At 39.1% G+C, this 12,279-nt stretch overlaps 1 protein-coding gene across 2 annotated transcripts; it reads left to right on the top strand.

Annotated features, from left to right (window-relative positions):
* The first annotated feature begins 874 nt into the window (after nucleotides 1-874).
* GPR85 (G protein-coupled receptor 85) lies at nucleotides 875-6,005 on the top strand. 2 transcript variants are annotated; one of them, XM_036247224.1, is made up of 3 exons: nucleotides 875-1,146; nucleotides 2,232-2,350; nucleotides 3,430-6,005. In XM_036247224.1, the coding sequence occupies exon 3, from the start codon at nucleotides 3,597-3,599 to the stop codon at nucleotides 4,707-4,709; it is 1,113 nt and encodes a 370-aa protein (XP_036103117.1). In that variant the 5' UTR covers nucleotides 875-1,146; nucleotides 2,232-2,350; nucleotides 3,430-3,596; the 3' UTR covers nucleotides 4,710-6,005. The 2 variants fall into 2 exon arrangements, with proteins under 2 accessions (XP_036103117.1, XP_036103116.1); XM_036247223.1 differs by lacking the exon at nucleotides 875-1,146 and adding an exon at nucleotides 1,999-2,051.
* The last annotated feature ends 6,274 nt before the right edge of the window (nucleotides 6,006-12,279 follow it).

The following is a 12,279-nucleotide window of genomic DNA, read 5'->3' as shown; positions in this document are numbered from 1 at the left end:
TGATGGACATGGACAACAAAGTTGCGGATGGTATGTTGGGGGATGGGGAGGAGGGTGTCAATGGAGAAAAAATGAGTAACATCTGTAACAAAAATAAATTAAAAAAATAAATAAATAAAGTTTTTAATTTCACATTTCTCTTTTTTTTTAATACTCGAGGACATTTTTCCATATTTTGGTCAGATAGAGTGGGAGGGAAAGACAGAGAAAGAAACATCAACATGAAAGGGACATATGAGTGGTTGCCACCCACATGACCCAACCAGGGCTGTGGACAAACTGCAACTGAGGCACGTGCCCTTAGCGGACACCAAACCTGGTCTCTCTGGACCACAGGCCCACGCTCTAACTGCTGAGCCAAACCGGCCAGGGCTAATTTGACATTTCATTCAGAAATGGTAAACCATTGTATATTTTTATTTCTTATGAATTTGTTTTGCAAAAAGTGAAGAATTTCACTGAATGGAAATGTCCTCAAGTTACTCAAGTACTACTGTAGGATTGATTTTTCTGGATTAAAGGAATGCCAGAGTTAGGTTCTATATATATTTCTTTTATAAAATACCACATCATTATCTACTTTTTAATGGATTTAGGGTATCCTAAAATAAATTAAGAAAATGTAACATTATTTTAGTATTATCAACATAGGGTACCAACATAGGGCTTTGTGTAATCTCTGTGACATCATGACAGTGAAGTGTTCATTTTTAAACTTTAGACAGGGAAAGCTTTACCTTGGCGTATCCAATAGAAACACAATGTGTAAATTAACCCATATAATCTGTATGCTGATTGGCTTAAGTTTCCCTGATTGTCACATTCTCACTACCCAACAATTAGGTTTCTATTGCTGACCGGAAATCAAATTATTACTGTAAAGATCTTTGTTTTTTTCTGTTTCATTTAAAGATTCTTATAAAGCAATAAGTATGGGTGAGAAGTAGACGTTTTACTTTGGGAATTAATGAAAGTAAATTTACTAGTTTTTTGGACGTGGGAAGTTGTTTAAAATTTATATTACCCCCACAAACAAAATTCTTCCAAAATAGTAAAATAAGATAATGCATGATTCCAGAGGCATCCCTAAAGCACCCAGGTATCAGGCTATGTGGTGTATTCGCTATACTCCGAGTACTTTTCTTCGTTAATAACAAAGGAAAAAAGAAGGTAAACCCAAATACAACTGCCTTGACATTACCAATCTATTGGTAAACCGTACTTGCAAAAAGGAAAAGGAAAGGCTGTTGCTTGGTGGGGTGAAATGTGAGGAATAGTCATTTAAAATTTGTGTAGAATTATTTTGCTGTCGTCTAAACTTAGCCTCTCCCTAGTTAACGCATATTTGTGTGCTTTTATCTATGTGAGAATAGATAACTAAGAAAATCTCTCTCCTTCCCTCTCCCTCTCTCTCCCTCTCGCTCTCCTTCTCTCTCTCCCTTTCCCTCTCCCATCCCCGACCCAACCCCACCCAACCCCACCCTGTCAGGTAACCTGCCAATTTAAAGGTCAGCTGCAGTGCTTTGGCCTCTAAAAGAGAAAGGAAAATAATGGTCACGGAAGGCAAGGGTTCCAGGAAGATGAGGAGGGGCGGGCTCTCCCAGCAAGGTGGCTTCTCCATACGCTGTCCTAAGGGAGGGTGTGCCTGAGATTCTGAGCGAGCCTTTCTTGTCCCTACTTCAAAGGCGGTAACGGGTAAAATTCAGAAGCAGCCACAAGGATACAAAAGCCCAATTTTGCCAGTCCAACAGGGCATTCAGTAAATTTCGCCAGTTCTGGAAATGCGTATGGGTATGGGCTCGGGTTAGCTCCACCAAGGTTCCCGCTGCTGCCGCTGCCGCCGCCGCCGTTTCCCCTGCGTTACTGGGGGAGATCATGCCGCTGCGACAAGGGAGGACGCGGCTGGAGCTCAAGGAGGCTCCAGCGCGCAGGCGCCACCGAGCCCTGCCTGGATGCTCAATCAAAGCACTAAGGCAAAAAAAAAAAAAAAAAAAAAAGGCAATTTATAGAAAGAAGCAGCTATAGTCTGTCGGGATATCCAACACCAACAGGTAGGAGGACATATTCTTGGTTAAGTTTGTGGGGAGGAGGGCTCACAATGTTTATGAAACTGCAGGTTCCCCAGGAAAGCTCTCACCACCACCCCCAAGGTGGTGTTCTGTTTGTTTGTTTGTTTGTTTGTTTAACAATAAATTGCATAATGGAAGTACATTCAGACAATGCATCTTCAGTGGGGCTTATTCAAAGCTCCATTGCTGGAAAGCGTTGCAAGACTGAGGAGTATCAGACTGCGAACCGCCTGGAACAGTTCCCTTGCAGCACAGAAACAATCTTCTGCCCCCATCTTCGCGTATGTAATGCATGTCTCTCTTCCCTCCTCCTCTTCCTCCACCCCCATTATAAATCCAGGGCTGGCGGATTTCAGGTTTCGTAATGTTGCATGATGAGATCGGTATTTACCCGGGGATGTACCAGTGAGGAAATTAAAATCATCGAAACAGTTTTGCCTGGGCTACCAAAAGAATATCGGCAAAGGAAACATGCTTAGTGGGAATAACAGAGGAAGCCAATTTCCCCTATGTGGTCTCCAGGCACCTAGGAGAAAATGTGCCTTTTGTTTTAAAATAAAATCTGTTTTGATTTGCAACTAAAATGATCAGTGTAAACGGACAGGATTAATTGCCCAAGAAATTCGGGTTAATGTGAAATTTATTTGAATACAGGCACCTAAGATTTTCAAATGGCAGTACATTATTCCTCTGGGTGTATTTTCCTGGCCAATATTTACATTAACCATTTTCAATAATCATGTGTGCTTAAAAGAGAAAAGATTTGCTAAAAATGAGGTGTGGTGGGGGTGGAGAGACAAAAGATTAAATCATATCAAATCCTGGGATAATTTTCTATTAATTTAGAAGTCCAATGTTGAAATTATGCTTTAAAGAAACAACAAATACACTTATAATATGCAGCATGAATAGTGACAGGAGTTAAAAGACAAATATGTTGCAAGGGTTCTTTGGATGGTATCAGCAGGGAAGCTGCCTATAAAATACTGACAGATTCTAATAGACCTCAAACAAATGTAGGTAGTTTCCTCTCTGTCTTCTATTATCAATTGTATAGATTCCTTTGCAACACTAATGACTGTTTCATGAACTGGCATATTTTATGATTGTGGAGCATTTTCCTTTTGTCCTAAAGGTACCTAATAAAATTTATGTTCTCCAAAATAGAAACATTTTTAAACTCATTTAACTTGGAAAACTAAGCAAGCCAATTCTCTGAAATCTCAAGAAAAAATACTAAAGCAAATATCATTCAAAATTAAAACTTTATTTACGTCACCATAAATCAACAATTTATGTTAGCACTGCCTGACATCTTGCTTGTTAACTTAAAACCTGATCACTCTATTTTTTTCCCCAGATATTCTAATGGCAAATCAAATGGAAGAAAAGAGGAAGCATGAGAGCAGAGGGAATCAGTTCTTTTGGTGGATTACATTCTCAGTATAATGTATGGATCTATCTTTTCCTTGTTCTATCTAGATCATGAGAATTGACTAAAGCTGTATCTTTATCCTCCATCCATCTATGGCGAACTATAGCCATGCAGCTGACAACATTTTGCAAAATCTCTCTCCTCTAACAGCCTTTCTGAAACTGACTTCCTTGGGTTTCATAATAGGAGTCAGCGTTGTGGGCAACCTTCTGATTTCCATTTTGCTAGTGAAAGATAAGACCTTGCATAGAGCACCTTACTACTTCCTGTTGGACCTTGGCTGTTCTGATATCCTCAGATCTGCAATTTGTTTTCCATTTGTATTCAACTCTGTCAAAAATGGCTCTACCTGGACATATGGGATTCTGACTTGCAAAGTGATTGCCTTTCTGGGGGTTTTATCCTGTTTCCACACTGCTTTCATGCTCTTCTGCATTAGTGTCACCAGATACTTAGCTATCGCCCATCATCGATTCTATACAAAGAGACTGACTTTTTGGACGTGTCTGGCTGTGATATGCATGGTGTGGACTCTGTCTGTGGCCATGGCATTTCCCCCAGTTTTAGATGTGGGCACTTATTCATTCATTAGGGAGGAAGATCAATGTACCTTCCAGCACCGCTCCTTCAGGGCCAATGATTCCTTAGGATTTATGCTGCTCCTTGCTCTCATCCTCCTAGCCACACAGCTTGTCTACCTCAAGCTGATATTTTTTGTCCACGATCGAAGGAAAATGAAGCCAGTTCAGTTTGTAGCAGCAGTCAGCCAGAACTGGACTTTTCATGGCCCCGGAGCCAGTGGCCAGGCAGCTGCTAATTGGCTAGCAGGATTTGGAAGGGGTCCCACACCACCTACCTTGCTGGGCATCAGGCAAAATGCAAATACCACAGGCAGAAGAAGGCTGTTGGTCTTGGATGAATTCAAAATGGAAAAAAGAATCAGTAGAATGTTCTACATAATGACTTTTCTCTTCCTAGCCTTATGGGGCCCCTACCTGGTAGCTTGCTATTGGAGAGTTTTTGCAAGAGGGCCTGTAGTGCCAGGGGGATTTCTAACAGCTGCTGTCTGGATGAGTTTTGCCCAAGCAGGAATCAATCCTTTTGTCTGCATTTTCTCCAACAGGGAGCTGAGACATTGTTTCAGCACAACCATTCTTTACTGCAGAAAATCCAGGTTACCAAGGGAACCTTACTGTGTTATATGAAGGAGCATCTGTAAATCTTTAGCTTTGCAAAACACTGACCCTCTCTGATAAGCAATTATGGTTTGTAGCTACCTTGAGAAGAAAATCAAGAATGAGATTAGTGATTATAAAAATTTAGACAACATTCTGCAGTCTTTCAATTGTTCACCTATAATTCTGTTTTAAATCTCAGAGTGATCCTGATGACTGCCCATGAAGGTTTGTAATTAAGAAAGAACTGAACCACTGCCCTAAGTTTCTTTATGTGGTTGAAAACTAGATAATGAAATTAGCAGGTGCTAATTGTCAGTGCTAAATACTGTGTATATCACTACTTATGAAGAAAACAATTAACATTGGACATTTTAACAGATTAAGTTGACTTGAGGTAAATGTATTGAGAAAAACTGATTTTATAAGTTTGAAGACTTTAAAACATTTCGTACTATTATTGTTTTACAAGGACTTAAATATTTGGGGACTTAAAGTACTGTAATCCACTAAAGATATGCCATGAATTATTGGATTATCACAATTTTTAAAAATCATCTTGTAACTTTGGAGGAGCATTCCAAAGCAGTATATTGGTTCCAATTAGAGTTTATGTTTTTTAAATTAATACGTAATTATTACTAAATACCACTTTTCTTATCTACTAGTTAAATTGCTAGCATTGAACTATATTGTGTGGTTTTTGTTGATTTGGTATAAAATGTTTCCAAATTATTTTTATTTGGTCTAAAGGGCAACATAAATGGTACTGACTGGTCACAATTGGGCTGTTCTAATAATTCAGAGTAAACACATGTTGCCTTGAAGAGTTATCTAGAATCTTTCATCTTATTTAGCATTGGAGCAAATAGTCAAGGGAAATCAAATCAGTAACTGGTTATGATCATGCATCTGGAAGTACATAGGGAGATCATTAATATTCTTGTTTCCTTTTTTCTCCCTTGGTTTAAAAATTAAGGTGCACACCATTGGGATAATGAGATTTTCTTCTGAGGTGTGCTACTCATTCTAGTGTGTTCTAAGAAGCAAGCAGTTGATGTATGTTTATATTTTAAGTCAGCTGTCAAGGACAGACAGCAGCCTTAGTATGACATCCTGCACAATTTGTGAAGTGTTTATTCTATAGAAGACAGTCTTGTTTATACCTTCTGCACATTCAGTGTATTGGTAATTTAAATTATTTCAGATTTAATGTGTGAAAGCTTTAATATGATTTTTGGTATTTTAGAAATACATTAGCGTCTATGGTGTCATTCTTTAATATACAGATGTGTAAATTTCAATATAAAGTTACATTTGCCAAAACTTACCTGTGTAGCCTGTTATTTTTCTTGGAACAAATTTTACACAGCTAATGCTATAATTCAGTGATGACTCTGTGTAACCTAATTTTTATTTTATAATAAAGTTGACTGGATCTGAAACAAAGTTTAGTGTACAACACTGGGTTGAATCTAGCAATAAAGTCCCTTTGTTGGTATGGTACTAAAATTATTATCCAATATACTACAATAAGAGAAATGTTATCAAAAGATATCCTGGTCACATTGTGTCCAACTCAAAAAAAATTGCAGTAGAGATATTATTACAATGATTATATTTATAGAGAACTTTGCGTAGAAGTTCAAATATCACCAGCAACTAGTAGAAAAGTCAGCAATGATCTTCAGGACAGAGAAAGACCAGTGATCAGGTTGTATTTTGGAATCCTAAATTCCTGTGCTGTTAATGCTATACACAAAATAATAACAAAATATGGGTGTTAAAGTTTGCCCATATCTTGACTGTCCACTTTCACGAGAGAGATATTTCAGTTCCCTCAGGAAACCTGGAGGTGTCTTCCATTCTCATACCTTCCTGCAAGTTAGCATGAGAATGCCTGAGTAAAGGAAGCCACTAAGATGCCCACTCCCAGGGGGCCTCTTATGATTCTCAAGCAAAGATGGGAATAACCCGTTAAATAGTACACATCTTTTATTATTAAAATATGCCACTACTTCAACTATTTTATTGTTCCTTATTGGAGATACACAACAAAACTCCCTAATCCCCTATCAGCTGAAAAGTGCTTGGCCTACAAAATTCACTTCTATTGAAAATACAATTAAACATATTTACAATTATAAAGACATATTCCTTTTCAGATACGTAATAGAGTTGTGTTGCTGTAAGACAGCTGCAAATGGAACCAAAATTTTTCACTCATATGTATTCACCATTAGATAAATTTACATTGAACCACTCTTTATTCCACCAGTATTAAAGACTGTATTGTTATTTAAATAAGTAAACAAGATCCAGCTTATATTAGTTTCATATGGGAAAAAAAAAAAAAAGAAGAAGAAGATAAAGTATAATGTTTCAAATGCTGGCTAAAAACATTAATTAAGGTAGATGGTTATCAGAATTGGGGTTATTTATGATTCCAAAATCTTATGAGTCTGTTTTTCTATGCAAAATACATCACTTTCATGTTTGTTAACATTCTCTAACAAATATTTTGAATGGAAATTGCAGGTCTACTAAGGTAACTGTTTATTGCTGACATTGTTATTGTTGTTCTCAACTCAGGGCATGCTAGTGTGCTGTGACTTCCCAGTTCCCTTAGAAACCGTATTGAATTGGTTAATTTTGAGGCACACATTACTAATTAGTCTATATAGTGGTTAAAACAAAGATGTTATTTGTAAATGGCAGGATTATTATTTTGCCATCAGTTAAAACAGTGAAATAAGTTAAAGAGATATTGAGAATTGGAACAATGGAGAAAATATTTAGGTGGCTAATTCTTTTTGCTTCATACTACAGTGTGACAGGCTCTAAAATATAATAAAATCAACTGGCTTTAACTTTATAAAAGAATTATATAAATAAAATCTTGTTTTTCAATGGAGAAAGAGCTTTTATATAATTTTCTTTTACCAAAGGGGATGATGTCCATTAGCATGCTCAAGCCTTTTTGATTAAAAAGATTGTAAAGTGAGTTTTTCTCCCATCAAACCAGGCAGTTAATACAAGAACTGAAACCTGACAGGTGCTGGAGAAAAACAAAGATAATGTGTTCCCCTCTGAGTGATTTATAGAAAAAGGCCTCAAAGAAGCCACAGGTGGTTTGGGGCTTGGAATTATTCAAACCTGACATTTATAGCTGCTACCACCCACCTCCTCCTCTTGGTGCCATGAGACAAGAACATCATCCTCAGAAAGAAAGGTTTTCAAGTTTGGCTTAGAGACAGAAAACAGCTCCTTTTTGTTTTTTCTCTGTGTGTTTGGAAAATAATGGATTACACAAATGTTAAAATGATACTGTAATGCATGTCCTCATTTATGGGATTTTGAATGGACAATAAAATAACATTTAACTTGTATGGGTAGTTAAGATCATGAGGTGAAGAAGTGAGTCATTTTGTTTTGTCCTCCATGGGAAAAAAAAAAAAAAAAAAACATTGAGAGAGTTCATTTTGTCCAGGGGAAAAGAAGACTTTTTGATCATTTTTAGTAAGCATTTTTATTTAGCCATTATTCAACTCAATAATCATTTACTGTATGTTCTGGGCAAGTTACTTAACCTTATATGCCTCATCAATAAAAAGGGGGCTACTTACATCCTAGGGTTATTGAGAAGACTCAGTGAGTACATCCTTGCAAAGCCCTTAAAAGAAAGTCTGGAATCTTAAACGCTACTCACATAGTTTACTATCGAGCAGTAGAGATACAAATTATGAGACAATGGATAGTGTTGTAATGGAGATATATGTGAGATAAGTGTTAAAGAAAAACAGATAAGCACCCTGGCTGGTTTGGCTCAGCAGTTAGAGCATCGGCCTGCGGTCCAGAGAGACCTGGGTTCAGTTCCCGCTAAGGGCATGTACCTCAGTTGCAGTTTGTCCACTCAATGTGTCCCTTTCATGTCAATGTTTCTCTCTCTCTCTCTCTCTCTCTCTCTCTCTCTTTCTCTCTCCCCCTCCCTCCCTCTCTCCCTCCCACTCTATCTGAACAAAAAATGGAAAAATGTCCTTGGGTGAGGATAAAAAAAAAATAAAAGAAAATCAGATAAGCAATTAACTATGAAGATAGGAGAAGGAAGGTGAGATAGAAAAGGTGGTAATGAATTCAGTATTGAAGGATAACTTTAATTTTATCTGCTTGACAAAGTTAGGAAAACCATTTCAGACAGAGGAAATGAAAAGAGCAAAAGGCAAAGAGATTTGAAAGCTCAGGTTGTGTTCAACATAGAGATCCTCTAATCAGAGACATATAATGTGGTATGGCTGCAGCTTTGGTACATGGAAAGGGAGGGCCAAAATGGCATGGAGGTTTTAAAAAACACAAGATTTGGAAGTTCAAGTACTTATTCTGTTTGTTACTAGCTTTATAATCTTAAACAAGTTAAGTCAGCTCTTTGAGTCTCAATTTGCTTATCTGTAAAATGGGAGAATAAGTAGTAGCAAGCCCTACTTTTAAAGATTTGCTTTGATGAGATGATAATAATAACTATTATTAATTAAGTACTTACAAGGCAATATAATTCTTAATGGCCATTTTGTAAGCTTCCCAGCCACAGGAAAACAAAGACCAGGAGGACTTGACAGACAGAAAATGCTGGACACCAAACCATATAAGGAACTAAAACTGCCAAAGAAGCACCAAATCACACATTCACATTCCTGTAGACCCAACCCCACTATGCAAACGCACCAACCTAGCCCCCAAAACCCACTAACAACAAAAGCTTCCTGACAGTGGCTGCATTCAAGATGAAACTCCAGCTGCCATCATCGACCCAATATTTGCTTGGTGATGTGCAGCCCTTCCCTTTGGATATCTCCATCTCCTATCCCCTATCCCCTTTCTTTAAATAAATCATTTAAATAAGTTGGTGGTGTGCTAGCTTTCCCACACACCGTGGACTTTAATCTTTCATTTGGTTCCCCATATGGGGATAGCCAAAAGTGAAACTTTCCCTTCTTATCCTCCCTCCCTTTTCCTTTAAGTCTTGGGTCCAGCACTGACCAAATCTTTCCAGACTTCTGAGCAGCAACAGGAGTGCTAGATTGTCAGACCTCCTGATTTCCACTAAATGCTGAGTCACTTCATTCTTGGAAAGAGGGTACTAAGAATCAAGACTTTCAGCTCCCCACAGGGCCACCACTTGTGGGCGTGGGTCTGCCAATTAAAAGCTACTAGGGCAGCTGTGGCTAGAAGACTCCTGTGACTGTATCAAAGAGGTTCAGAACAGGCAAGATTGCATTAGGCAGTCCACCTATTTCAAACAAACATCCCAGCAACTGAGGTACACTATGATAAAGCATGCATTTGCCTAAACCCCGGCCCAAAACACCTTGTAAGATTTATTTCAGGGACTGTAAGTCTTGGCATTGATAATTCTGGTGTTTCAGAATTAGCTCACTCATCAACTGGTCATGATACATTAGGGTTTCACTGGCAAATCTCAGTACTGGTTCAACCAGTCTCACTCGTACCATGGACTAAGTAGTGAGGACACTGCTATTTTTCTGTAGCCACTGGGGGACTGACTTGGTTCAACTTGAGTCTTTTCCTAGTGAGGGACACCTCCTAGAATAGGTTTCAGTGCAAGGAAACAGGCAGCAACCAGGGTGGGATATCAGCCCTTGGTTTCACCCTCTCACTAGGCTCACTACTTTGCCTCCTGCAATTGTCTTAATAATGCCATGGGTAACTCAACCTCAACTCCTCCCAAGAATTCACCTTGGGCCTGCCTCTTAAAGCAGTACAGCATGCCCAAAATATAAATTAAACAATCAGGAGAGCTGGCCTCAGGATGGCAGCCTTAATTATAACACCATTCTCCAATTGGATTTATACTGCCACTGCCTAGGCAAATGGTCTGAGATTTCCTAATTCGGGTCTTCTTTGAGCTTCATACCACCAACCTAAACTCCATTCCCCCTGCTGCATCCTCTATTCCTCCACCACTCAATCTCCAAAACCCTGACTTGGACCCTGCTGATTATTCCCCTTTCCCTCCCCCACCTCATAACCCACCTCCCCAAGTGGCCACTGCCCCTTCTCTCCCCACAGCTCCTTTACCCCCATACTCTGCTCCCTCTCCACTGACCCCAAGCCCCTTGCCAGATGACTCACCAACTCACACATGGTCTGGGTATCCCTTTCATAAAACCAACTCAGAAAATCCAAATGCTAACAGGGCTGGTCACTTCCCCCTCAGGGAGGTTGTGGGTACCCATGGCATTGTCAGTGTACACACTCTTGTTTTAGTGGCAGATCTCTCCCAAATAGAGACCAAATTAGGATCATTGTCTGCCAACCCATGCAAATTCACTAAAGAATTTGAATATCTCACCCTTTCCTATGACTTAACCTGGAGCTCAGCACAAAGGCAGTGGGTTTTATCCCAGTACACAGTACATGTGGACGTTTATTTGGACTCTGCAGATCTCAAGATTAAGCTAAAATCAACATGAGAAATAATGCCTCCAAGGCAGAAACTCCCAGTCCCCAGCCATCATGAACACTCCTGATTTACAGAAACGGAAAGCTTATTTGGATTGCAAATTAGAAGCTCCTGGGAGGAGCACAGGTCAATTGCATTAAACACACACGCACGCAGGCACACACACACACAGAAAAGCTAGTTTCAGGCAAGAGGGAATAGTGATTCTATACATTCCTTTCTCTGGGACCCTCATGGGTTTGCAAATAAATTTTCTTTACTGTTAAAGAATATAATGCTGGTGACTCTGACCTATTCTAATTACTATACCTACTAGTTTCTGGAAGCAAAGCAACAAAATTGATTGCTAAATGAGGTCTGCTGCAAAATCGTAGGAGTGTGTTTCTATTGTAAAAAGCCAGATCACCTTAAAAAGGATTGTAGAGCCCTGGCCGGTTTGGCTCAGTGGTTAGAGCATCAGCCTGCGGTCCCGAGAGACCCAGGTTCGGTTCCCACTGGGGGCGTGTACCTTGGTTGCAGTTTGTCCCCGGCCCTGGTCGGTCGTGCGGGTGGCAGCCACTCGATGTGTCCCTTTCACATCGATGTTTCTCTCTCTCTCTCTCTCTCTCTCTCTCTCTCTCTCTCTCTCTCTCTCTCTTCCTCTCTCTCCCTCCCACTGTACCTGAACAAAAAATGTCCTCGGGTGAGGATAAAAAAAAAAAAAAGGATTGTAGAAACCAAAATTGGACTTAGAAAATAAACCAAAAGCAAGTATAGGGTTTCTCCAAGGCATTTCCCCTTCCTTCTCACCAATAGTTTGGAAGAAGTTAAAATGATCATAAAAAGGGAAGCCAATAAGGACATTATAAATGACTAGGGCTACTTTATTTGTTCTTAATTTGTCTCCCAACTAAGTTGTCTCCCCCCAGAAGTAAAGTTTCTATACAAATGGCAGGAATATTTAATTGATGTCTGTTTTTAAATAACAGCCTGCTTTCTTCCAGCTAGGAAATGTTATGGGACAATATATGTTTGCTAATCAAATCTTCCCTAATTAACCTAATAGGGCAAGATTTTTTTTGTGTTTTTTTTTTAATCAGTTATGCCAATATATGCTTTTCCCAGAAGGGTAATATAAACTTA

This window comes from Molossus molossus, unplaced genomic scaffold, assembly GCF_014108415.1.
Source record: "Molossus molossus isolate mMolMol1 unplaced genomic scaffold, mMolMol1.p scaffold_m16_p_7, whole genome shotgun sequence".
NCBI classification, from domain to species: domain Eukaryota; kingdom Metazoa; phylum Chordata; class Mammalia; order Chiroptera; family Molossidae; genus Molossus; species Molossus molossus.
Note: the sequence above shows the minus strand (reverse complement) of the source record. Positions and strands in the feature narration are given on the sequence as shown.

Coding starts and splice junctions, on each gene's coding strand:
- GPR85 (XM_036247224.1), top strand. CDS start 3,597: ATGGCGAACTATAGCCATGCAGCTGACAACATTTTGCAAAATCTCTCT.